Raw genomic sequence first — 26,231 nt, 5'->3', positions numbered from 1 at the left:
AAGTCCAATGCATTCCAATGGGGAACTAGCGGCTGTATGGAGATACTACAGCAATGGTGGCCCCCAGTGTCGTCGTCAGCAGCCATTGTGTTGTCCCAGTGGATTATGTCCACTAAACAAGTTAGCTCGCTGTCAGAACTCCATGCTCGGACTTTGTATACGAGTAGTGGGCGCATCCAGGTCAGGTGACTCCCATCACTACAGGTTACCTCATCTTGGGAACTCGGTCATCAAAATGATTTCCTAGTTTCCCAGGGGAAAATGAACTCAATCCTACTTTGTCAGAATAGAACAGAAGTAAACTTTATAGTCAACCGTGCACAAATGTTCCTTTGGCTTGGCTCACTTACACACAGTTCATTTGTCCAGAAAATATAATAAAAAGATATAATTACACACACATTTAAATGTTGAAACCAGTTCATTGCAGACACAACAGCAGCAGATTCACCTCATCAATAGAAAAGAAATGGAACAGACTGAGCGACACCAGGGGTTACAACTTTTTCAACTCCTGATGGCACAAGGAAGTCTGTAACTCTGCCCCGATGGAAGGAGCTCAAATCGGGGGAACAGTGGGCGGCCGTCGTCCTCTATGATCTTCTGACTGACACGAAACACTGCTTTACTGTGACGCTGCTGAGACAACTGAGTTTGGGCTTTGCTTGTGATTTTACTGCCCTATTTTACAACTGCCAAGTTTAGCTTTGTTTTTGACAGTTCGACGGCCAAACGAAGAGAATGTTAAATATGAGTACGCTCTCACTTTAGGACTGATAAACCCTTGTGTGGTCACTGACTTCCAAACCCCTCAGCGGTAAAAGCCTTTGCTGCGCTTTCTTGAAATTAAACTCAATATGTGAAAGAATTGTCAAAATTCTGTTTCAAATGATACAAAATATAACCTATTGTTGTAATTGTGCAGCTGGTGTAGATTCTTAAAGCAATACTAAGTAACTCATGCCCCTAGAGGTCATAAGCGTCACTGCAGGTGTCGTAGCATGTTACGGTTTTTTACTCATTAATTGTCCGTGAGAGTAAACACTACGCTGACAGAAAAGCCAAAGGGAGAGAGGGATATTGTACATCCAGTTACACAATGGAGATAATTTTTTTCACTCAAACTTGGCTGTAAATACTGTTTAAGTGGCACTAGCTCACAGTTAGCTTACCCTGTTAGCCTGTTAGCTTCTACTTGGTGATTCCATTTGTGTGTATTGGGGCCTCTGACCCGTAGGCAGCGAAGTTGCAATTGTGGTTTTCTGGCCAGAGACACCAGGGGGAGTTGAAAGACCCTCCAATCATCCCATTAACCCTTGTATTACCCCCATAGGGAGTTACGAAGTTCTGCTTTAACGCGTGAAAAGTTTCTGGTTCTGTTGGATCGGGAATTTGCACTTACATTTGTACAAAAAAAACTTTTAATGTCTTAACCCCCACCTGCACATTTTCTCCTTTTCGGCTTTACCCAAATCTAAAAGCTTCTTGAAAAAAGTGTCAAAATAGCGCCAAAAATTTAACAAATAAAAATAATAAAACAATTGCAAGTGCGATAAAAAATTACAGAAAGTCACAAAAAAGCAACAAAAACATGAAAATTTGAAAGTGACGGCAACAACTCTAGGAAAAATCTTAGATAAGTTTCTAGCTGTGAAATGAGGCGTTGCATTGACTGCTCACTCTTCAGTCAAGAAGCTTTTAGGTTTGGGTAAAGCCGAATTGGACAATGAAAACAATGAATACAAAAATGCTTATTTCCGGCGTAGATGTGTTGAAAGAGTTAAATGTGAGTTAAACATTAGAGTTTGAACGAGCTGCTGGTGATTTCGAGATTTATTATTGTGATGTTTATGAGAATAGCTTTCATGGCCGCTAGTAATTCCCCCACAAAATGTAGAGGAGTATAAGCACAGATGCGGGCTCTAGTGAAAAGCAAAAGTATTCATCATAAAATTCATCCCGGTGATCTCTGACGATCCAGGATCAATTTTATTTCAGGTTTTTTAGGGTTCCTGGTAGTTTTTTTTTATACGTAACCATGGAGACCGTTACAGCAGCAGAGAAAACCTTCCTGAAAAACAATTGAACCCGGAGCAACCTCGAGGCCACCGGGATGAAAAGCAAAGGCGCCAAGCTAACCACCCATACAGCCACTGGGTCTCTGAAAGGTCAAATTATATAAACTTTTTTCCGCATTAAAAAGTTGCATGATGCACCTTAAAGGGATATTTCAGGAGTTTTGACATATGGCCTTTTTTCCTAGTTATATAGCATGTTGTTGATTTCTGGAGATATATATATATATATTTAATTCATGCAGTCCTTATATTTAAAGAGTTTAGTGGTGCTAGGCTAGTGCTAGGCTAGTGCATATCTATGGTAACTAGTAGCCTGCATTAAAAACAGTCAGCACAGTGCACCTGAGGCAAATCACTTATAACACCAGACGACCCATATAAATGTCTGTAGAATAATTATAACCATTTTGCATTTAAAAGAACTTTTGACTATTTGAGCAGCATCAGCTTCGTGGTTGTAAGCTACGCAGTGGCGGAGTGATCTGCTAGAAAATAGTCCCTCAAAATTCATGTGATGCAAGGTCAGTTATATAATTAATAATATATAATAATTATATATAATTATTCTATCGACACAGACATTTATGTGGGTCGTCTGGTGCTATAAGTGATTTGCCTCAGGTGCACTGTGCTTGGGTCAGACTGTTTTTAATGCAGGCTACTAGTTACCATAGACATGCGCTAGCCTAGCACTAGCCGAGCACCACTAAACTCTTCAAATATAAGGACTGTATGAATTGAAAAAATATGTATCTCCAGAAATCAACAACACTCTGGATAACTAGGAAATGTAAAAAATCCTGAAATACCCCTTTAAATTATAGGTAAAGTAATGTACCCAAAATGTGTACTTTTTACTCTCCACCCGCTTGTATCTGCCAAAAACTACAACAGAAAGATTTCTACAGCTTAGGAGACGTTTTTGATTAGAAAAAGCCAACTTGCAAAGACTAAAAACGATGACAGACCCTTTTTGGATCTACAATTTGTCAGAGGTGGTCGGTAACAAAGTAAATCTACTGAGTTCTTTACTTGAGTAGTATTTTTGTTTACTCTTCTACATTTGAAAGATGAATATAATACTTTCTCGTCCACTTCGTTTCTAAATAGGCACCGTCAAAGTAAATAATATGCACCATATTTGCTTCCATTTAAAACCCTTGTAAAGTGAGCTCCAGAACAGTAGGGGGCAGTGTGCCGATGTAAATTCAATGATTAATGACAAAGAAGAAATTTTGTTCTCTTCGTTTTCGGGTGGAATTTTCATGTTTTTGAATTCAGTTATTTTTTTTTACCTTGGATCATTAGGTAATAATTGACTAGGACTACCTCTATTTTTACTGAAGTAATGGACCACTACTGCAGTTTTATCAGGGCTAAAAGGTCAGTCCCTTTGTATTCTTGTCCGCACTCATGTTTTGCCAATGCCGACTGAAATAACAGTGCAAAGTCATCAGATTTGTGCAGTCCCTTCATGTTTTCAGATGATTTCCGCGCCGTCTCTCCTGCTGGGTGGTATTATCCAGTCTTCCTTGTCGCTCCGGGGGCTGATGGAAGAGTTCCCCCCCAGCTGACCCTGTCCGTCTCTGGGGAGTAACTACTCCATTCTGTGCCCCTGGACCCCAGCCGCGGGTCAGTGTCTGCGGAGAGTGAGGGTGTTGATGTATGAAGGCCTTATCGCTTCAGACATAAAAGCAACATCCACAACTTGCTTTTCTTATGGGCCGTATGCGCAATAAGCGGAACAATACGTGCTTTGAACCTATAGTTTTCATCCCGAGGGAGAACTACCCGAGTCTTGCAAAAATAATTCAATATTTTGAGATTGCGCTGCGCTGGATAATGAGGACATGTTATAAAGATGTAATTTTATATCACTGGAGAATACTTCTGTGTTCTTGAAGGTAATGGTTAAAGGTAATGTTTGCCGGATGCGCTCTTCCTTCCTCTGTCCTTCACTCCTGCTGTTTCACCTTCCATCAGCAGTCAACGCCTCGAGCTCAAACTCTTGTTTTATATTTCAAAATCTCCTTTGGCTAAATATTATGGAAACAAATGAACTGATAAAGTGTTTTGAGTGATGGGTTGATCTACATTGGAGCCAGAATGAAGGCTGACAGAAGATGTTTCCATTTTTCCTCTTCTCAATATGCCACATATTATATTCTAGTATAAGTAAGTATGTTTTCATTCAAAGCGACATTGCTGCTCTTGATTGTCACAATTGTCCAAACAAACATCCCAATATATATATATATGTATATATATTGGGATGTCGCTCAACATAAAGACTGAGCAGGCTCTAAAGCAGAGGTGGGCACACTGTGGCCCGTGGGCTGGATCCGGCCCCCCAAGCAATTATTTCCCGCCCTCAACTCTCTCGTTCCATAATTTATATAATTATTTATATAATTATTTCTGTATTTTCCACGCAAGATTGTATAGATGTGTATCAGAGGCATCATGTTCATTCAGAGTGGGCACAAATGGCTGTACATTTTTCTTCTTGGTTAGAGGTTGTTATGACAAATTTAGTTAGTTAAGTTGGTGACCACACTGGCGTCCTGTTGCTGGGTCCCCTGCTGGGCCTTTGACTAAACCAGGTAGAGAGACCGGCCTTTCCTGGACCCCAGACGAGGCCCTCGCACCTTTAGACAAAGGTCCCAAATGGCCCATCTCCCCAACAGCAAAAAGATCTCCTTCTGCCTCCAAACGCCACCATGATTTCATTCCCATGCAAAGTGCCGTTTGGTGGCTGCATTAACATCTCCAACTGTATTACCATTTCTATGTGTTTCTGGGCTTCCCTTTGTTGTGTATGACCCCTGTCCTGCTGCTCTGTCTGTGGTGCTCACCTTATAAAAGAAGATGCCAAAGCTGAGCAGAGCAGAGCTTACCATGACCCCCGCGTTATGGGTAACCCTCTCCGCATGCGTAATAAACTTCACATGTTGACTAGACAAACTTCTCTTAAGCTTTATTAAGCAAGAAAATCCACAACAAGGTTAAGCAGTATTAAACTCAAGTTATCATTGTCAGCGGCCCTCTGACTCATGTTACTCATGTGGCCCCAAGATTTCTCATACTAATATAGTTTAACAAGTTATGCAACAGCACATTGTAACTACTTTAAATACCTTGCCTGCATGTCCATTTTGTTCAGACTTTGCTTCACACATATTCGGCGCATAAAATAAATTCAATATGAATCCAATTACATGTTATATTCCTTTAGTGAGTATTAGCTCTTATAGCTATCAGTTGAATTAATGTGTAATCCTCATCTCAGTATCTATAAAGTGAAATGGCTTCTTAACGACATTAAAGCCTAGCCCCGGGCCTGTTATATCGTGCATGCCATAAAGTACATCCATATTCATGTGCTCACATATATAAGACTGCCCTAAATCATTCTCCGCTCGGTGGGCAGAGGAAGTGCCGGGTTTGTGCGCTGAGACATGTCAATTACAGTTGTGAAGTCCTGCTGCTGCAGTTAGAGCTTTAGTCATGGTGCCAGGTAGTTCTTGTTAAGTCTACGTAACATTTTGACAAGGTTCAGTGCCAGACAAGTCGAACTTTTCTGCAGAGTGAAGAAGGGGTTTCTGTGTATTTTATTTTAAACTTTATCCTAGGAAATTTGTCCTCTGCAGGGACCCATCCTTCAACCAGTGTCAGGACAATCTGTCAGAGAATTTCCCCACACCTTTACAGTAGGTTTTAAATGTTCACAGAAAAGAAGTGTAAGGGTTGTTTTAGTTGAAAGCCTTCAATTCAACCTAAGTTATTTTTTATTGTTTGCTTTTGTGATATGTTCTTACCTGAGCTTAGACGAGTTGATGTGTACCTGTCTGGTCTTTGTGCGTGCCCGTGGAAGAGCGTGGTAGATTCTAACTTCACCCCCGTTTGGAGCCATAAGAATACATTGGGAGAGGCCAAATGCTAACAACATCTTTGGCCGCTTTGCGTGACTGAGGGCACGCACAAAGACCAGACAGGTGCACATCAACTCGTCTAATCTAAGGCAAGAACATATCTCAGTATGAATGAAAAATGGTGGCCTGTTCCTTTAATATATATATATATAATATATATGTATGTATATATATGTATAATATACATGGGTCTCATGCATGTTAACATGCTACACTGGATTGAGTTTATTTCCATCCGAACTCTCAAACACACTCCTTTCATTCTGGCCTATTGTACATGTTTTTAGTGGTAGGGGAAACCGGAGTACCTGGAGGAAACTCCAAACAGAAAGGCCCTGTCCAGGTGGGAATCGAACCCGAGGCCTTCTAGCTTTGAAGCACGAGCGCTAGCCGCTAATAGGATTATTAACTTTTAGAACAAAGGCTCACTGTCATTGTTATGCTTTAGAGTTGACAGTGTCTAGTATCTTTAGAGTCTATAATATTATTTTCCTGCCTCAATTTATTGAACTTCAAATGTGATCTGTACAGGCCTAGTGATGTACACGGGGCGACAGTGGCGCTGTCGTTGTGTCCTTGGGCAAGACACTTCACCCGCCTCGCCTCCAGTGTCTGACAATGGTGTGTGAATGAGAGAGTGAATGGATGAGTGGTTCCTTGATGTAAGGAATCTCTCTGAGTGCCTAAAGCAGGTAGAAAGAAGCTGTATAAATGTAGCCAATTACACTTGAATATTATGTTTCTTTCCCCCGCGTAAATTTATTATATCATTAAGTCAGGTTTTTTTTCCTAAGATCTATTTTTCTCATCAGTTTCAAACCATGAATCAATTTACCCGGATACAAACTGACAACCTTTCTGAGATGATAACTTTACTTGATCCACTTCCCTTTACCACTGCGATATATGCCCAATGCCTTTCGTTTTTCTTGTTGTGTTTTCTTTTCCTTAACATCCCTTTTCCTCTTAAACCTGTCGGTAAGCTGCGGTGTATTCCACGTGGACTGCGTGTAGATACTATATATAGAGTTTATTTTTGAGCCGAGAGCTCGGCTTGACAGTAAAGCCCTTGTCAGATTCCGCTGCGTCCCACAGGGCTCCCCTCTCACACCTTCTGAGCATCCATCTTCTGTTGGTGTCTGTTCGCTTTGGTACCTCCACATCCAGCTCCTGTCAACCATGAAGGAGGGAGACTTCTGTGCTCTCACTCACACGAGCCCTTAAACAAACCGAGCAAACAGGCGACTTTACCGTGGAAAAGGATCGAGTTTTGTTTAAATGTCACACTTACTTGTTTGTTGGCGTTAAGTACTTGAATATATATAAATCTGTCATGGACTCGAAAACTCTTAAATATGGGCTTGACTCTTTAACATTATCATGACTCTGACTTTAATTTTATTGTAACAACCCGAATAAGGATAGATGAGAGATTAGGAGAGAATGAAAGAAGATGGAAAATCACTGCCAGGCCAGAAAGAAGTTGCATAAAACAGATCACACACTCAATTTTGCTTTGGTTGAGTCACACTTTTGCTGTGGCATTGTTGACAAGCTTCTTCAATGTCACAAGATTCATTTCCTTCCAGTGTTTCGGTCATTTTTCACCAAGATCTTGTATTGATGATTGAGTCAAGGTCAAGACTCTGCTGTGGCCAGTCTATTTGTAAAAAATATGTCCTGTGAATCCTGGCATTGTCGTCTTGGAATCAGAGAATTCAGACTTTTGTTGTGGCAGCCCCAGATCCATGAGGTATAGAGTTGCCACCTGTCCTGGTTTTACCTGATTGTCCTTCTTTTTAATGGTCTGTCCCGGGGAAAAGAAAAAAAATGTTCTCCCGGGACAAGAGGTTCCGCTAGACTTTTTTTTTGTCGGCCACTTTGGCCGGCTGGGTCGTAAAATGTCGGCCATTCGCAAGAATTACTGGCCATTAAAAATATATATACATAATGAACGTGGCTTACTATCATCAACAATCTACATTTAGACAGAGCGCTACACGAGTGCTTTAGTTGATTCCAAAACATGGCTATTTCTAATAAAAGACTGATGTGAGAAAAATGTAGCAACAGCGAAAATCCAAACATGAAGTTGTGCTCTTGGAGACGGTGGAGCAGCAGGTGTCACGCGGATATACACCGCTCATATGCACTTTAACTCAGACAGAAAGTAGCCGATATCTACGACCCTCACGCTGTCCTTATCCAGGTCTGACCAGCTGCTCAGCGAGGGCTGGGCTGTAGATGCTCTTCCGCGCTTTTACGTGGCTTCAGGTGTAAAATAGTGATTAAGTCCCTCACCACTGAAATATTGTGGAGAGACAAATCGACAGCACTAAAGTCACAAAAGTCAGTCTCGAGTGATTCAAAACGGACCCAGCTCTGCCGCGCTGTAGAGCGGCTCCGAACACCGGTAACTAAGCCGAGGCGTCTGCGCAGACTGACCGAGGGAAGCGCCTCTAAACCCGGCCACTCTGAGCGGCTCCGAACACCGGTAACTAAGCCGAGGCGTCAGCGCAGACTGACCGAGGGAAGCGCCTCCAAACCCGGCCACTCTCCCAGGAAGAGCTGCTGCGGGACAGCGCGTCAGTCTGACTCAACACATGCGCGTTTCAAGAATATCCTAATCAAACCTATTAGCTGCTGAGTTCTTTACACACTTATATAAAAGTAAATGTACCTGTAGTTCGCCGTTTTCTTGGAAAATGTGACGAAGCACGAAGAAAGAGCGTTACATATCCAGACAGCGATGATGGCGCTTCGGCTGCGCTTTGTAAAACGGGCTAAAGGCGTAAATCTAAACTTTTTTGATAGAAATATTGAACCTTTTAAAATATTTAGGCCTGTCTCGAAAACACTTTGTTATGTTAGTCACTGACTTAGGTGACATGTTTAATATATTTTTCTATTTTTTCTATATTTTCTCACTTATTACTGTCGGCCAATTTGGCCGATGGAAATAATTTTTACCGGCCATTTGCTTTTCGGCTACAGCCGGCTAACGGAAACCCTGCCCGGGACACTACTACAGCGCAATCCACTTATTATTTATTCATATTTTATTGTTCAGAGTTTCTGCTCTTTTCCTCCAGCTGCTCTCTCTCCTCCTCTCTCCACCACACACACACAATTGCAGCAGCTGGAGGATCTCACTCTCTGCTCTGATTGACCAGAGCTTAAAGAGAGCGAGGCTGACATTGGCTCCTCGGGCACATGTCCCGCCTCCTCTGCCTGCTCTTTGGCTGTGCCCACGTGTGTCTGCCTCTATGGCTCAGCGCGGCTCTGTTTGTTTTCACTGCAGGGATACAGAGGCTGTACTATCGACAACACGAGGAGACTCTTATAAACACTAGGACACATACTGCGTCAGTAATCAGGCACAGAACATACATTTTGTGCGGCATTGATCGCTATATAGAGAAGAGCCCTATATAGGAGCTCGCTCTCCCCATGTGAGTAACATTAGCATCTCAATAAAGCTAATAACAAAATGTCTTCACCTCATTCATACAGATCAATATTTTGTCAGGTTCTAGAAAGACAGAAGGATCCCAGTGGGCACTTGCCTGTAGCTCAGTGTAGATCTGCCTCTGAAGGTAAGGCTTTGTTGACCTGTCATTATCTATACACAGAGGAAGGTCTTTTCAGCGCAAACTGCCCACATCAGCATCTTCCTAAATAGAACTACCACGTGTAGAAAACTTGTTCTACATGTGGTAGACTGTGTGGGAAAGGGCCTCTGCTAACACTTTTTTGACTGATATTATTCTTAACACATTGAGTGCCATAATGTTTTGGGGATTTAGCTGTTGAGTGCCGACAATCCAGACCATTTTTCATGATATTTGTAGCGCCACAGCATATTCTATGTTCTAGCTATGGACACATGCTATGGCTGATTTGAAAAGTGAGACTCTAAGCTCTCCCTAGGTGGAAACAGTTTAATTTCTTCGTGCCTCAGTTCCTGAGAAATCCAAGCTAAACAGAGGCTAGTTTTGATCAAAATCACAGATTTTTTTCTACAAACGGAGATAACGCCACACAACAAATCGAAAAGCTTCTTTAAAAATTAGACAAAAACCAGGATGAAAAAGCCATTAAAAAAATGCAAAGTTGGAATGTAACAACAACAAAAAAGGCATGAAAGAGCAACAGGAAAGTGCCAAAAAAAGCAGCAAAGAAGTGACGGGAAAGTGACAAATGTGGCGGATAGCAAAAGAGTAACAGAAAAGAGACAAAAAGTGACGGAAAAAGTGGCAAAACGTGTGACAAAAATGCAACGTAGCAACAACGCAAGGAGAGGATCTGTTTAGATCGGTTTTGTAGGTCTCTGCTTTTAAATGAGGTGTTGCACTGGCCTATAGGCTGTAATATTTATGTTGGGTAAAGCTGAACTGGAGAAAATGTACTTGGTTATTGTGGGGGTTAACAGGTAAAAAAAAACAAAGTGATTATTACACCCCAAAAATCTACTTTCATCCACTTCTTTATATCCTTTTATTTTACTCATTTACTCTGAGACAGCTATAGCTTCTCACTGGAGCACAAAATAGTTTTTTCCCCGCAAAAGAACAAATTCCATTATTTTGGAATCTTCAAATACAACACAAACAATATACTGTAAGTCCTAAACCCGCCCCCTGTGGGACCCCAGCAAACAGTGCCAAGCTTGATGGACTGTATTCCCCAACCTTCACAAATTCTTATCTGTTAAGTCACGTTACAAGCAACTATAATCAACAATCCATATTTTCCAAGGCGGAATTTTACAATCAATGTTTCATCGTCTGGCCTTGCCTTTGTGTGTCTTCCAGGGCGAAGGCTCCAACTTCCTGCAGCTGGGCGCCTCTATCGAGCAGCAGATCAACGGCATGTTCAAAGTGATGGAGGAGTACAACTGGGACAGCTTCGTCGTCATCACCAGCCTCTACCCGGGCTACGAGACGTTTGTGGATTACATCAAGTCCTTCACCGACACCAGCTACTTTCTGTGGGAGCTCCAAGACGTGCTCACCTTCGACATGTCCTCCGATGGCCTGAGCGACATCCGTGCGAGCCGCCTGCTCCAGCAAATCGACGCCCAGGTCCTGCTGGTCTACTGCTCCCACGAAGAGGCGCAGTATCTCTTCGCCATGGCCAAAGACGCGGGTTTGGTGGGGCCCGGGTACATTTGGATTATCCCGAGTTTGGCGGTGGGAAACCCGGACATCCTGCCGCCGGAGAGCTTCCCCGTGGGGCTCATCAGCATCATCACGGACCGCTGGAGGATGAGTTTGAGGAAGCGGGTGCGGGACGGCGTGGCCATCGTGGTGAAGGGGGTGCAGAGCTTCAGGAAGCAGAGAGGGTTCATCCCGGAAGGACACAGCGACTGCCACAACCCGGTCAAGCCGTCAGTCAGCAACGATACGCTGTTCAGGTGAGCGGAATGGAGTTTACTTTACGATTTCAGAAAACGAGTTTAAATAGACAGCAAAAGACGTTTCACTCGCAGGTGTCATGACGACGAGCTCTTCTGTGTTTTCAAAGTTCAGTCGCCTTCTTGGTCTTGGTCGATTCAGTACTCAAGACTCTCTCCTGTAGAAATCATGTCTTGCTTCAAACTAGCAGATAATGTTTTTTAGCTTTATTCTATCTGCCTCAACCTTCTCTGCACGAGCAAAGATGATTACAGGCATTTTGTATTTGTGTTAATATCATGGACTAAATATAGTTAAAGAAAACATTTTGCAGACAAAAAGTAGGCTAAAACTTACATTTAAAGTTGTTAACACATTGAGTGCCAAAAACGGAAAAAAACGTTAATACATCTTATGTGTGATTGTGGTAGCTCCGTGATGAACAGAAGTGAAATAAATAACGATCAAAAACTTGTGAAAAGTCACGACACGCTGGGGGCATGGTGTTGCTTAGGGAATGTCTGTAAAGCCGACTCTTCTCTCTCGCTTTCTGGAGCGCGTTTGACAAAGCAGAGCGTGGAAAGATCGAAACAGTTGAGATTTTAACATTTCCCTGAGTTTTTAAATGGTCAAAATCGGTCCAAGGACGGCTGAGAAACATCCTCTTAAAGTCTTCAATCCGAGAGCCAGGCTGTTTAAATGCACACGCGGTGTTTCAAAACGTGTCAACAATGTTGTCGTTGAAAATTGACTTGAAACTGAGATATTTAGGCATTTGCCTCTTCACATAACGTTAGTGTCTGTCCAGAGAGGAGGAGTTAATCGGAAAGGAGAGAGTTGCATAAAACTCCCGTTATCTCCGTTTCTAGAAAACAATCAGTGATTTTGATCAAAACTAGCCTCTGTTTAGCTTAGATTTATCAGTAACTGAGGCACGTAGAATTAAACTGTTTTCATCTACGGAGAGCTTAGAGTCTCACCTTTCAAACGAACCATAGCAGTGTCCATAGCTATAACATAGAATATGCTGTGGTGCTACAAATATCATGAGAGTCTGGATTGTTGGCACTCAACAGCTAAATCCCCAAAACAGGTTAATTGTTGTGTCAATGATGATTAAAACTATGTCTAGAAGCTCCAGATATTTTTGATGAATAAAAACTAAAGGAAAGACTTCTAAAGAACATCTAAACTTCCAATGACACAGTTTGAAAGAGCCCCATATCATTTAAATTCAATGCCAAGAGCACAGGCCTGTGCTTCTGTCCCATTGAGATTAAAAAATCTCTTCAGTGGAGTCCTGGCCAAGAGGCGGCAAAAGATACGATTTCAATTACAATTCTCAAAATAAAATTACATACACATTATGAAAAACAGTTACAATTTAAAGAGGTCAACTCAAATGTTCTCAATGAGGACTTTAAAGCGTTCAATGAAATAGGTTCTGTTATTTTCCAGTCTTTTTGCAACATTTTCTACGTAGAAGGAGCAGAGTAAGCAAAAGTTCTGTACGGGCAAATGGAACAGCGAGCAACAAAGGATCATTTGAACGCAAACAGTAAGAGTCAACTCTCCTCCGTGATTAAGTTACAAATGTAGGAGGGCAGTAGACCAAGCATGGAGGACAAAGAAAGCTATCCCACTAGAGAACACAGGAGAAAGCTCCATGAAAAATATGATTAAATATGTTTTAGTGCTATAATACAGCTAACTAAATAAATTCATATATTCTAATATAACTTCATTATGTTGTAGTGCAGGGATCTCCAACCAGTAGCTTAGGAGCTGCAGTAGCTCGCCAGGCCTTTCTAGGTAGCTCGCCAAAGACTTTCTACATCTCTACATGCTTGATACTGTAACTCAAGCACGTAGATTTTAGATGCATTCTCTGTTTGTTCTGAACATGCTGAACAGAATCTGTAAACAGTTTGGTCAATATTATAAAGTATAAAGTCATTTTCTTAATATATATACCAATTCTCCAGGGTGAAGTCGCATTTTACACCAGTGTTTTTGAAGCATAAGTAGCTCTCCAATGTAAAAAAGAAAAAAAGGGTTTAAAAGGTTGGAGACCCCTGTTGTAGTGAGTTCAGGAACTATAAACCCCCCTCCAGTTATTTGATTTTGAATAAACCGAAAACTCAATTCATTTATTGTTTTTTTCTTACAAGATCTACACTCAGATCTTAATTCAATTGTCTGTTTGGGGGAACAAATTATAATGTCTACTTTGTAAGACTTTGTAATGGTATGCAAAATGTGCTTTTAACTGCTTACTAACAAATTAAACACTGGTCAGACTTTGAGGGACTTGTTGTATAGCATCTGAAGCCATGACGCTTTACTTTTTATACTCTCTCCGATGTTTTTTTTCCAGTAGAAAGTATTTCAGTATCAAGGGCAAGTTGCATGGACAAAACTTCTCTTGTATCTGATCAGTATGAACAAGATGTCACTTCAGTCCCGACTTCAAAGCAGAGCCATTCCTTGTGAGGCGCTTCTATGCACAGGTCATTAGGAGTCGATTTATTCATGAGCCCATCTGCCCCCGTCTTATGAGCGGACCCACCAGACCGGTCCGGACCATCTGTGCACCTGACGGAGAACCACATCACAGACAGGACCTTTACAAACCGTAAGCTCCAAGTCGTCGCCCGAGCTTGTGCCGCACATGAGGAAGTCGGTGAAGTTGTTCAGATTTTCCAGCAATTTAAGAAAGTGCCAGAGCAAATGGTGATGAATTCTTAGCGGTGTTAGGGGTTAGAGCGCTGATACTGCTGTAACTCAGTGTATTAAACACCTCATCCCTCACAGTTCATGCTTTTTCATCCTTCCACATACAGTATGAGGAAACTGCAGTTTTGGAGGGAGTGGCTACTTTTAATAAACATGACAACATTGGCGGATAGTTTCATTTACACATGTACAAGTAGCTCTGTGAAGTAGCAATACGTCTTAGAGTAGTTTATGACTAAATGATTAAGTATGTTTCTTGCTTGAGTACAAAAATATAGTTTCTTGCTTCATATCAACATAAAAATAGATGCATTTTGTGTTTCGTTTACTTTATTCTTTAATGTGTTACTTATTGAATAAATCAGACTTTTATGAACAGTTTGTCAATGTTTGGAGTAAGCAGCATTTTCTACAAGTATTATCTTTTGCTCTTACTTGAGCAGTTATTTAGGGCCCTCTTTATATGTGACCCATCACGAGAACGGGAGAACTCTGTTTTGAGGCATGGAAATGATAATATTTGGAGAAGATGTGGCAAGTTGAATTTAGGAACTGGAAATATGTCAAAGAGAGGAATCGGCCTCTAAACCTTTGGGCTGTTCTCACCTTTCTCACAGTGACAATAGGGCTCATTTACATCTTATTTAGAAAAGCCATACCTCTGTAAAGCTCCCCCTGTCGTGTCGTGTGTGGGGTTTCAGAGTTCACTCACTCAAACGCACAGAAACTGATCCACAATAGGTGTATGTGCAAAACTGACTTTTTTGTGTGGCATTTGTTCGCTAAAGGTTTGTGTCAACAACACAAACCAAAGCAGCGGTGCCTCCTCCCCAAACAACAACAGGAAACAGGAGACGAGCGTATTCAAACGTGGAAACAGAGCGAGACATCAGAGATCAACTCAAACGCAAAATCCACCGGAATAAAAAGATACAAAACTTACTGTTTGGTGCTTTTGCTGAAGCTTTTTTTAACCCAGAATCTGAGGCGAAAGTGTGGTCCTGTCTGGGGAGCAGCGTCTCTGTCCCGCTGTCGCTGCTTTGCTATCAAGGCTCTTCATGAGGATGCGGCGCCACATAATCCGTGATGAATAAGTCCACTCGTCTGATACAATCTTTGCGGCGTCTCCAACACAACCCGGTGTTTACCCAGTATGTAAATACACACAGACAAAGTCACGCCCCTACGGCACGCCCCCAAATCTCCCTAAACAAGCCGGTTTGAACCTAAAAGTTTACGCTTTGAAATATACCAATACTGCTAACTTAAACATGTAGAGGCTTCTTCGTGGCTTCAACCGAACGATACTGCAAAAAAGCCCAAATCACCATTTTAAAAAAACAAAATTTTTTGTGTTTTTCTCGAAGCTTGGGCTGCAGACTTGTGTCCCTGGTTCTCGCGACGGGTCACATATGAATATGTTACTCTGACTTGTATAATATGGTAAATGGTCTCTATACCTATATTCAAAGCGCTTTACAGCAAGGAACCAGTCACCCATTCACACTCTCATTCATACACCAATGTACGCAAACACTGGAGGCACTGAGGGTGAAGTGTCTTGCCCAAGGACACGACGACAGTGTGACAGAGAGCTGCTTTTACTTCAAAGATCGTTTTGTTACTGCGCAACTTAAGAGGAGCGCGTCTGGGGAGTTATTACCCAAGATGATATTTCAACACAATCAAAGGACATGACCTTCTCTTTATACTCCTCAAGCGTATGTAGAAATATAAGAACTAGTTTTTGGTGTGCTATTTGGAAAGGGCTCGTGGTATCTTACAAGCTTCCTGTTTCGATTCCTAATACAACCCAACTCTACGGACACCCATACGTTTGGATATAATATTTGTAGCTTCACACAAAGCAATGGGGCAGTGTCACCGGGTTCTTTTTTAGTCGCTATCAGTCGATGGTGATCTCTTGAGCTCTGTTGCTGTAGCTGCAATGTGCTAAAGTTTCCTGTATGCACTTGGCCCTGGGTGTGAAATGTGCGATGGAGGTGGCGGTATATACACTGGAGATGACGAAGCTGGTGATAGACTGAGCCGGGACCGTGACCAGGCTTCATGTGTTTCATTAAGTAAGGCCTCAGATCAAGCCTCAGTTTGATTTCACTGCACATTCATTCATCATTGGCTAAACTATTTAATAATAATTTCAGTCAAAGTGATATTTTTGCTGTCTAAAAGTACGCTAAATGTAAATCAAAAGACTAAAACTATGTCTTAAATGTCCAGATATTTTTTGTCGACTAAAAATTAAGAAATACAAATGAAAGGAAGAATCCAAAATCATCCAAACCTCCAATGACAGTTTAAAAGAGCCTGATGTCAATGAAAGGAACAGATCTGAGCTTTATCACTGTGGAGAACAAACATGAAGGACCTTGATTAAAAATGATCATATCAAGTATTATACATCTATAGTTGACTAAGTTTGCATGCGATTTTAGTTAACTAAAAATAGACTAATATTAAAGGGAATCATTTGACTAAATCTCGACTAAAACTAGAAATTGTAATATGTCGTCAAAATTAACACTGTCCTAGATGTTTGAGATTTTTTGTTGAATTGAACCAGAGCTTGGCATTGTTTGCCTTAGCACTGGAATGTGTTCCCGCCCACTCTACACTTCATGAAATGTCAGCCATCTAAATCTAGAAATTTAATTTAGATTCAGATTTTGATTCACCCTTTTTTGAGTCTATTTAGTGTACTGTTTATTTCAGCCTGCTGCAGAGAAGTAAATGGTTTCCCTGGACGCTTTATTCCAGTAGTTCTCAACTAGTGGGTCGGGACCCAAAAGCGGGTTTCGGAACCAATTTTAGCGGGTCACAAACCTTTTCCAGAGTACATTCCTTTCAATATTTATTTTCTATAAAAGGATAGAAACATCTGGATCTGTAAAAATGACTGTTGTTCTGGTTCATAATTCCAGCTTTAAAACAGTACTAAGTAACTCATGCCCCTAGAGGCCATAAGCGCCACTGCAGGTGTCGTAGGATGTTGTGGTTTTTACTCATTAATTGTTCGTAAAAAGGAATTCTACGCTTTTTTCACTCAAACTTGGCTGTAAATACTGTTTAAGTGGCGCTAGCCTGCAGTTAACTTTGCCCGTTAGCCTGTTAGCTTCTTCTTTGTGATTCTATTAGTGTGCATTGGGGCCTCTGACCCGGAGGCAGCACAGTTGCAATTGTGGTTTTCTGGCCAGAGACACCAGGGGAAGATGAAAGATCCCCCAATCATCCCATTAACACTTGTATTACCCCCAGTGGGACTACAGAAGTTACTTAGAACTGCTTTAAAGGTGGGTTGCGGTTTGCCATTGTAGGATTATGGTGGGTCCTGACAGCATCCCAGTTGAGAAACATTGCATTAGACTGTAGATCTAAAATAAAAAAATAAAGTAACGAGACCTTTCATGTCCTCTCAGTTCAGATTTTGGTGATTGGGTTTTTGATGAAACAATTGCTGAGTCTTGAGCCTGAACTCTCGTCTTTTGTCTGTAACTATAAAGCTGGACACCTCTCGCTTTGATAAGAGTGTGGGCTTTTTTTTCCCAGAAGCCTTTGCAGCAGCTGTGAAAGCAAGGTCATCTCCAACTGAACAAAGCGGCGCTCATCTGCATTTGGTTTCATCAGATTCCTCTCTCCCTCTCACCTGTTAATGGGATAAGCTCAGATTAATGGTTTTTCACACTTGGCGGCCATCTTGTCCTCACCTCAGTCAGAAAGGTGACAGGAGAGCTCTGCAGGTCCGTTCTCACACCAGACATAGGAAGCTCTTTACAGTATCTTGCTGTGATTCACTTCTCAAAACCCGCACCATGATTATGAAGGTTTGGCTGACTTGATCTCCATCCACTGAAAACAGACCGGCTCTTTTGCACTCAGCTGATAAAGAAACCTAGTCGAGGGAGAAGAGAGCCTCTCACGGGAATCACAATTTTTCACGATTTTTAGCTGTTTTAGTGATATATTTATCACACACCAATAAGGTCTAGCTAAAATCGGGTCCATATGGATGTTTTTTCACAGCAAATTGTTCAGTAGGAGTGGAAAACTTATCCATGTGTCTGTATCTTCATAGGATAAAAAATATATTCAGCATTAAGCATTTGTTAGAGTCATGGTATATCTTGCTACTAAATGGAGAGAAGGAGCAAAAGGGTTCAACAACATAGCTTCATGCTACATATGCTAACGTAAGCATAGAGTGCCATTTTTTGCTTCTACTGAATCATTTGCTGTGAAAAAGCACCCATATGGACCCGATGTTGGATGGACAATATTTGTGTGTGATAAACATGGTTATAGTCCGCCAAAACGGCTAAAAGTCGTGATTCCCATGAGAGGTTTTTCTTCCCCCCTGGTTTGGCTGCGCCCCCTAGTATGACATGTTGCTATCTGTGTCTACCGCTCACATCTCTCACTCTCCTCTTGCTCCCCGTGAAACACATACAGACACTCCTCATTTGTTCATATGATAAAGGTGACTTAGAGCTGCTCAAGACGTTAGCATGGTACCGGTTAGCAACTGGCAATGGCTTCAACACGATGAACACATGTGTGGCTCACATCTATGAACACTGAGGAAATACTACAGTTACAGCTCAGCTCTGACCTCTGTCACATGGTGTATCCAAGGTTTGGAGTGTGGTTCAGGGCTTTCTCTTGGTAAGGTCAGAGCTGAGCTGTTGAAGCGAAATGTTAACCGGTAGCATGCTAACATCTTAAACACTGGTTTCTTCACATAAACGTGCGCTCTCTGGGGTCGTGTTTTTACTGTTTTCTTCTTGAGCAATGATTATGAGTATAAAAATGACACTGTCTTTCTTTTATATCCTGGGTAGAGATATCGTTACATGTTGTAGCACTGCATAATTCTACTTCGGTATTCAAAATGGCCGCCATTTGTGGACTTGCTTTCTGCCTGCACTTGTGACTTATTTCTACGTTGATATCTCACATTTTACAAATTAAATGAAGGTGTGTATATTGATTAAAAAAGGCATTTGTTGAGCAATGATTTCTCTTTTACGGTAGCATCTTGTGTTTTGGTCATGAATTTAGCAAGTAATCGGAGTAAACATAAAATTCAAGTCCCAATATTTAACCACAGTAATGCTGTTTGAGTGCAGAACGGGCCCGATTATGTTTAATAATTCTTTTGTACATCATATACACCTAAAAGGGTGGTCAGAATTGACATAATTTAAGTGCTTTTGGAAAACTTTCATATGTTTTTCGATCACTGTTGGATGTAATTACATTTCTCATCATCCTGAGGACCAAAAGACACTGTATATGTTCAAGGGCCGCGTTTGGCATGGTCAAAAGCTTAAAAAAAAGTACATTTGAGACGAGATGTTCCCTTTAAGATTGGCTGAATTTGATTTCCTGATGTTGAAAGGCTGAATTGGATTGGCTGCTTTGGGACCACGCTGTCTCCTTGAATTGGATTTCTTGCATCGAAGGCAGGTGCTGAATACTGAGCAGAGACACGTGTCCAGAGAGAGAGACGCCTGTTTAAAATTCACCTCCAACTCGTCCTATATACTGTATAAACCAATTCCTCTGTTTCTGTCAGACATGTTCGGTGACTGGAATGAATTCGATTCATTTGAAGTGGGGCAGGGCACGTTAATCAACTTGTCAGCAGCGTCAATGTATAGAAGCCAAAGTGCCCTAAAAGTGTCCTCTATGGGGTTTTTTTTTTCAATTCTGTGTAAAGCAGGGAAAATAAACTGTGTTAGTCTTAAACATTTTGAGGTCCCTTATAGGTGACATTCTCGAGGTCAAAGCATTAGCAAGTACTATGATCTGAACTGCCTGAAGCACTGTTTGATTAAGTCAAACAAAAGTCTGTGCTGTGAAATGCACCAGGTGAACTTATTTCCCCATTTAAAACTCTAAGCCACACTTAAACAAATCAAATAAATTACATAAAATCTTATCCGGGTCGCGGGGGCAGCAGTCTCAGCAGAGATGCCCAAACTTCCCGATCCACACACACCTCCTCCAGCTGTTCTGGGGGGGACCCCTAGGCGACACCAGGCCAGCTCGGAGACATAGTCCCTTCAGCATGTCCTGGGTCTTCCACGAGGCCTTGTCCCACTAGGACATGCCTGGAACACCTCCCGCGGGAGGCGACTAGGAGGCATCCAAAGCAGATGCCCTAGCCACCTCAGCTGGCTCCTTTCGACGTGAAGGAGCAGCGACTCTACTCCGAGCTCCTCCCGGGTAACTGAGCTCCTCACCCGATCTCGGAGGGTGCGCCCAGCCACCCTGCGGAGGAAACTCATTTCGGCCGCTTGTATTCGCGATCTTGTCCTTTCGGTCATTACCCAAATCTCATGACCATAGTGGGAACGTAGATCGATCGGTAAATCGAGAGCTTTGCCCCCTGACTCAGCTCCCTCTTCACCACGACAGACCGTTACAGCGACCGCATCACTGCTGACGCCGCCCCGATCCGTCTGTCGATCTCACGCTCCATCCGTCCCTCAGTCTTGAACAAGGCCCTGAGATACTCCCCAAGGACTCCCCACGACCTGTAGAGGGGACCAAAAAATAAAGTGTCCACCTGGATTTAACAAACAATTATGATCTGCAATTGGTCAGGTCTTGGTTCAACAACACAATGAGTGTGTTTACAAGGGCTTGAAATTGTTTATATGACACTGACAAATCGGGGAACTCAAATCCCTTGTTTACATGATCAAATAAAGAAACCTGGCTTTTTCTATTTAAGCTCTGTCTGTGAAAGCGCATACATTATATTTTTGAGCACAATACGGTGAAAATATTAAAACCATAAATGTGTGGCTTGTTGTTTTGAATGAACACTTTGGGGTCAATGTTTTGCTCATCCACTACATCCTGAGCTACGACAGCGATGGCAGATTGTGGATAATTTGTTACTTTTACCCGTCCTGGGTTTTGCCACCGATGCGGACCAGGCATCACTTGGAGAAGTTTTGAAGCCGAGGTTGGTGTGAGAGAGTGGAGATGATGGAGTTTTCTGATAGTAAATGGAGGAAAAACTTTTGTGTTTGTGTTTCAGTCGACTCCTCTGCGTCCGGAGGAAAACCAGTGGTCTTGATATTGTCACTGATAGTTTTGCATAAATCCACATTATGACGCTTCTTTCCATCTTAAATATGAACTACTTTTAGTTCTGTCATGGTTAAAATAAAAAACACAATCTCCTCTTCACTCCAGAAACGGGAGCTTTTCTGTTTTCCTTATTCCTTCAATATATTTCAGTGGATTATTCCAAGATGACAATGCCAGGATTCATCGGGCACACATTGTGAAAGAGTGGGTCAGAGAGACATAATTTTCAAACATGGACAGGCCGCCACAAAGTCCAGATCTTAACCCCATTGAGAGAAAATTAAAGTAAATTAAAGTATTTCTGGATGGAAATCCATCTTTGACATTGCAGAAGCTTTTTGAAACAATGCCACGGCGAATGTGTGCTGTAATCAGAGCTAAACGGGTCCAACCAAATATTAGAGCGTGACCTTGTTTTTGTGCCAACTTTTATTTGGTCGGGCGGTGCATTACGACACACAAAAACATGGTGATAAAAAAGAAAACAGGACATTATAAAAGTCCTAAAACCTTCGCCTTGCCCATGCTGAGCAGTTCTGCACTCTTAACTGTGCTTTTATGTCGCCATTGATAGATCAGCATCTTTCAGGATTGTATTTTTTTATTGCCATGGATCATTCCTGTGACTTCCAGGAGAGGGCAAAAACTGAGACCAGCCTTTTTCCTCTAACCAGACTCCAGGGCGAGGGTTGTGGGGGAGTGGGGGGTGAACATGTGTATTTGTTTTGATCTCTGGGACCTGTGAGAGCCTACAATGCTTAAAGGGACTATACAGAGTTTAAAAATGGTAAAATGTTCAAATTTCCTCCCCCTAAATGTTCCAACAATGTCCTAATGTGTAGAATGAGCCAAGACCTGTTCACCACAACTGCCTCTAAAATCCTGCACTGTCACTCAAAAAGGTGTCGCGTCGGGTCCGAATTGCCGTCATGCACGAGCTTAATATAGAAGGTGCAGTTACACGCATGACCTGAGGTGGCAGTAGTGAGTATATAATGGCTAACTTGCATCTAGCCCCTTTAAAGTGCATATGACTGCATATGGCTTTTGAAAATATGACTTGTTTAGAAGGGTAGCATCAGTTGCAAGTTCATCAGTTGCATAATTATCATTTTATTTCTTTCATTAATTTCATGCATTCCAGAGCAGTTTACCTTCTTCTATGTCACTTCCTGTCGGTGTCCAATAAGGAGGCGATACTATGAACATCACAAATATGGCCAAACTAAAGAACGCTGGGTACAATCTATCGCAAAATCTTTAATATCATTGTGTTAACTATGTTTCAGTAAAAATGGTGTCTAATGTGTCATATGCACTTTAAAGAGACTATACTGACTTTAAAGCCACACCGCTAGAATTTTACCCAATAGTTAAGATTGAAATACAAGCATTTATAATATGACAGATATTTTCATCATTGAAAAATACTTCATAAATGCACAAACAAACATGAGCTTTTGCTGTGAGCAGCTCAGCTCTTCTAAGACATGACTGTACGTTTACCGAGAGTGGGTACGTCTCCAGCGCGTCTCTATGGAGATGTGACTATAGTCAGCAGAATTTAAGATTTAAATAGGTTAGGTCTGCATCCAAATCCATTCTTTGATCACCCACTGCAGTAATAGCATTTTCTGTGTCGAAATGGTTAATTGGGAGCATGTTTTGTACTGATGACAACAATATAGTCCAAAATGTTACGCAGTGTACCTTTAAAAATGTTAAAATAGAGTATTTTCCTCCCACTACATGTTCCAGCAACTTCCTAATGTGTACAATGAGCTCAGACCTATTCACTTATTCGCCTCTAAAATCCTGCGCTGTCGCTCAAAAAGTTGTTACTTCCGGTCTGAAGTGCCGTCATGCACAAGCTTAATATAGAAACTGCAGTTACGCATAAGGCCTGATGTGGCAGTAGTGAGCATTAAATTAACAAACGTGCATCTAGTCTCTTTAAGGAAGAACACAAGGCAACTTTTTTCTTTGTTGGTTCTTGTTCATGCACATTAAGATATGGTTTAGTCCCATTTATCTTGGTTGTGTCCATCTGTACGTCGACTTGGATTCAACTTAGACCTCGTTTAGTCCCTCTCTCCTTAGCTGTCGCCTGATCTCTTCACTAACAATCATTGGATGTATCTGTTGTTATTTATCTGCAGACACATGCTGAATGTGACCTGGGAACACAACGACTTCTCCTTCAATTCCAACGGTTACCTGGTGAATCCCGCCATGATCATCATCACACTGGACCGCGAGCGCCAATGGGACAAGGTACACACAGAACCCTCAGCTCTCGCACAGCCAAAAACAAAACACTGCTCAGTCAATATGTGTCAAGCGGTCAATATGTTTTCACAGGAAACTGCAAACGTAAATAAAGATGTGTTTGCTTTGTGCATAATGCGGGCTGGGAATGACAAATGTTGGAAAAGGGTGGAAATGTGCCAAATGCTCTGAAAAGTGAGGAAAGGGAGGTTTTATTTTAGAAGCCGGCGCCTCTGCAGGCAGTATTATTTTGGAAAGTATCGCACTTTAGATTGGTGAGTGTTAAAGCACATTTAGAGTTGAGGCTGCAGTGGAAATAACCCTCTTTGTGGTGAACCCGAAAGTGAGTTTGCAGATGAGATGAGAAACGGCAAACGTCTCCACTGCTCCTCCTCCAGACTCTGCAGTTCAAAACACTCATTTGTAAGTCTGCTCAGTGTCAGGCAGCAGCTACTTCACCAGAGCACCGGGCAAGCTTGGTGACACAGAGCCAGTTAGATATTTGTGCAGAATGAGATGCCAGCCTTTCGCGAGTAATTGAAAGGAGATATATCACGCAAAGTTGACTTTTGAATCATTTAACCATGTAATCGTGTTAATTTGTCAAAAAACAAACAAACACGTGCCTGGATTTGCAACTTAATTCACGCTGTTTTAGGTAATCCGGCTCACTTTTTTCATGTCTTTTTCTACGCCTGAAGAGCTGCAATCGGAATTTAGAGGGACCTTTTTAAATGGAAAACATCGATGCTGAGGAATGAATGAATGAATGAAGCATTATTGTACATCCATTTTGCCAATCCACAAAAAGACATGAAATGACAAGTCCGAATGGGAGTGGGAGGAAAGTAAATACTTGTATAATCCCACCCCCACTTTACAAAATACATATCAAGTTCCTTCAACAGCTGCATTCAAATAAATACTTGTGAACTTTCTACTTTTAATTCTCATGATTGACATACAGTCTTTAGCAAATGTCATTTCTTTGAGTTAAATTGGTGCATAGATTGACATCGTTTAACTTCTTAAAGGGCCATTATCATGCAAAATTGACTTTTTGGAACTTTTACCTATGTTGTTTTGCTATTTCCTTGTCAAAAACCAAAGTGTTTTTTTGACTTCATTCCCACAGTTCTAAGCAATCCTCCTGAATCTTGCTGTCTGAGCAGCTGCTCCGCCCTCTGCTGGAAAACGACTAAGTTGTCCACGCTGCCCCTGCGGAGAAAACAAACACACCCCCTGAGCGTCTCAACAGATGTCATGTTTGCACCAAAAGTTGTGAAGAAGGAGCTCTTTCTAACCTACTCTGGACACGCCTGTTCTTTTTCTCACCTAACCATAATGTCACGGAGAAAAAAAAAGCTGTGTTGCAGACGTCAACTCCTTTTAACTGCATTGTGAAGTAACTTCACTTATTGCTGTGGTATTTTTATTTCTTCTACAGTAAAGTTGTATGAGCGGAGAGAGGGGGCGGAGCGGAACTTAATCGAAGCGTTGTGTCTTTCGGGTTTGAAAAATACCTCCAGAAAATACTTATATTTATCACAAAAAATAGTGTTCCATAGTGGTAGAGGTATAATATATCATATATATGCCTATACTTTACTTCGGAATGGCTAAAATTGCATGATACTGATCCTTTAATGTATCTTGAATCTATTTTTTCCCCCCACCCAAAACGGTTACACGAAGCTTTTTTGGTCTTGTATTTCCATCTTTTGTTATACAATACAAGCGCCTTAGATTGCATTGTGTTTCCTTCTCGATTATCTGATTTTGAGTGATTGCTGGTAATTGTTTGGTTCTGGCTTTGAACAGAACTGTTCAAAAAAAAATCAATCAATCAAATCCTAAATTTATATTATTTCTGACTGAATGATTAATGGTATGATCTCTGTAACCAGCGTTGTTTATTATTCAAACTGCCCTTTTTTAGAGAGTGACTAGTGGATTTAGGGCCGTTTTGTGTGTACTGCCCCAGATCTCAGCACAATAATTAACATAAGTAAGTGTTTTATTTGTACAATGACAAATAAAGCACTTACAGCATGTTTTTGGAGGTCGAGGAAACCGTAGCACCTGGAGGAAACCTGGCTTGGCTGCCTTCAGTCCTCCTCTGAAACAGTGCAGCGCCTCCTGTTTCAGAGCGTGGTGTCCTGCACTGGTCAGCTCCTCCTCCTCTTTCCTCTTCCTCCTGCGCAGCTCCCTCCGCCCCACTACAGTCTTTCACCGTCTTCTGGGGAGAGCTTAGCAGTTAGTCTGTTTTATTCTCCAGTGAACGTCCATTAGCCAGAATAATAGAAGGCATGTGTGGCTTAGCTGGATACCTCCTCGTTTGTCCCTTCCATGTTTCCTGTAGCTCCTCTTGTGACGCCGCCACTGTGCTGTAGGTGTAGGGGCTCTTGGTGCCTCCTCAGTGTCTCAGAAGAAGACATTTGTAGGTCTCAAATGGGTTTAGCTGATAAGGTAGCTGTTTACTATTAAAACACTGCTTTCTTCAGGACCATTATGGACTCTTTGCAGAAAAAAAATCCACCGAACCCCACAAAAACACGGCAACGAAACACAAAAGCATCCAGTAAACCATTGTGGAACACAGAAACTGCAAATGCAGCTCACAGAAAAAGGCAAAAAAACACAGCTGTACCAAGAGAGAGGGAGGTTGCTGCCCTTTTACATGTCACCATGACATATAT

General features: G+C 41.7%; 1 protein-coding gene across 2 annotated transcripts in view; it reads left to right on the top strand.

Moving 5' to 3' along the window:
* Positions 1–26,231, top strand: part of grin2ca (glutamate receptor, ionotropic, N-methyl D-aspartate 2Ca) — a 154,840-nt gene that overhangs the window by 77,629 nt on the left and 50,980 nt on the right. For both annotated transcript variants that reach the window (XM_079564346.1, XM_079564347.1), the window contains exons 5-6: positions 10,825–11,426; positions 23,424–23,538. In XM_079564346.1, the coding sequence (XP_079420472.1) occupies positions 10,825–11,426; positions 23,424–23,538 (717 nt within the window). The remainder of the gene's footprint in view (positions 1–10,824; positions 11,427–23,423; positions 23,539–26,231) is intronic.

Source organism: Gobius niger (assembly GCF_951799975.1).
Source record: "Gobius niger genome assembly, chromosome: 10".
Classification (NCBI taxonomy): domain Eukaryota; kingdom Metazoa; phylum Chordata; class Actinopteri; order Gobiiformes; family Gobiidae; genus Gobius; species Gobius niger.
Note: the sequence above shows the minus strand (reverse complement) of the source record. Positions and strands in the feature narration are given on the sequence as shown.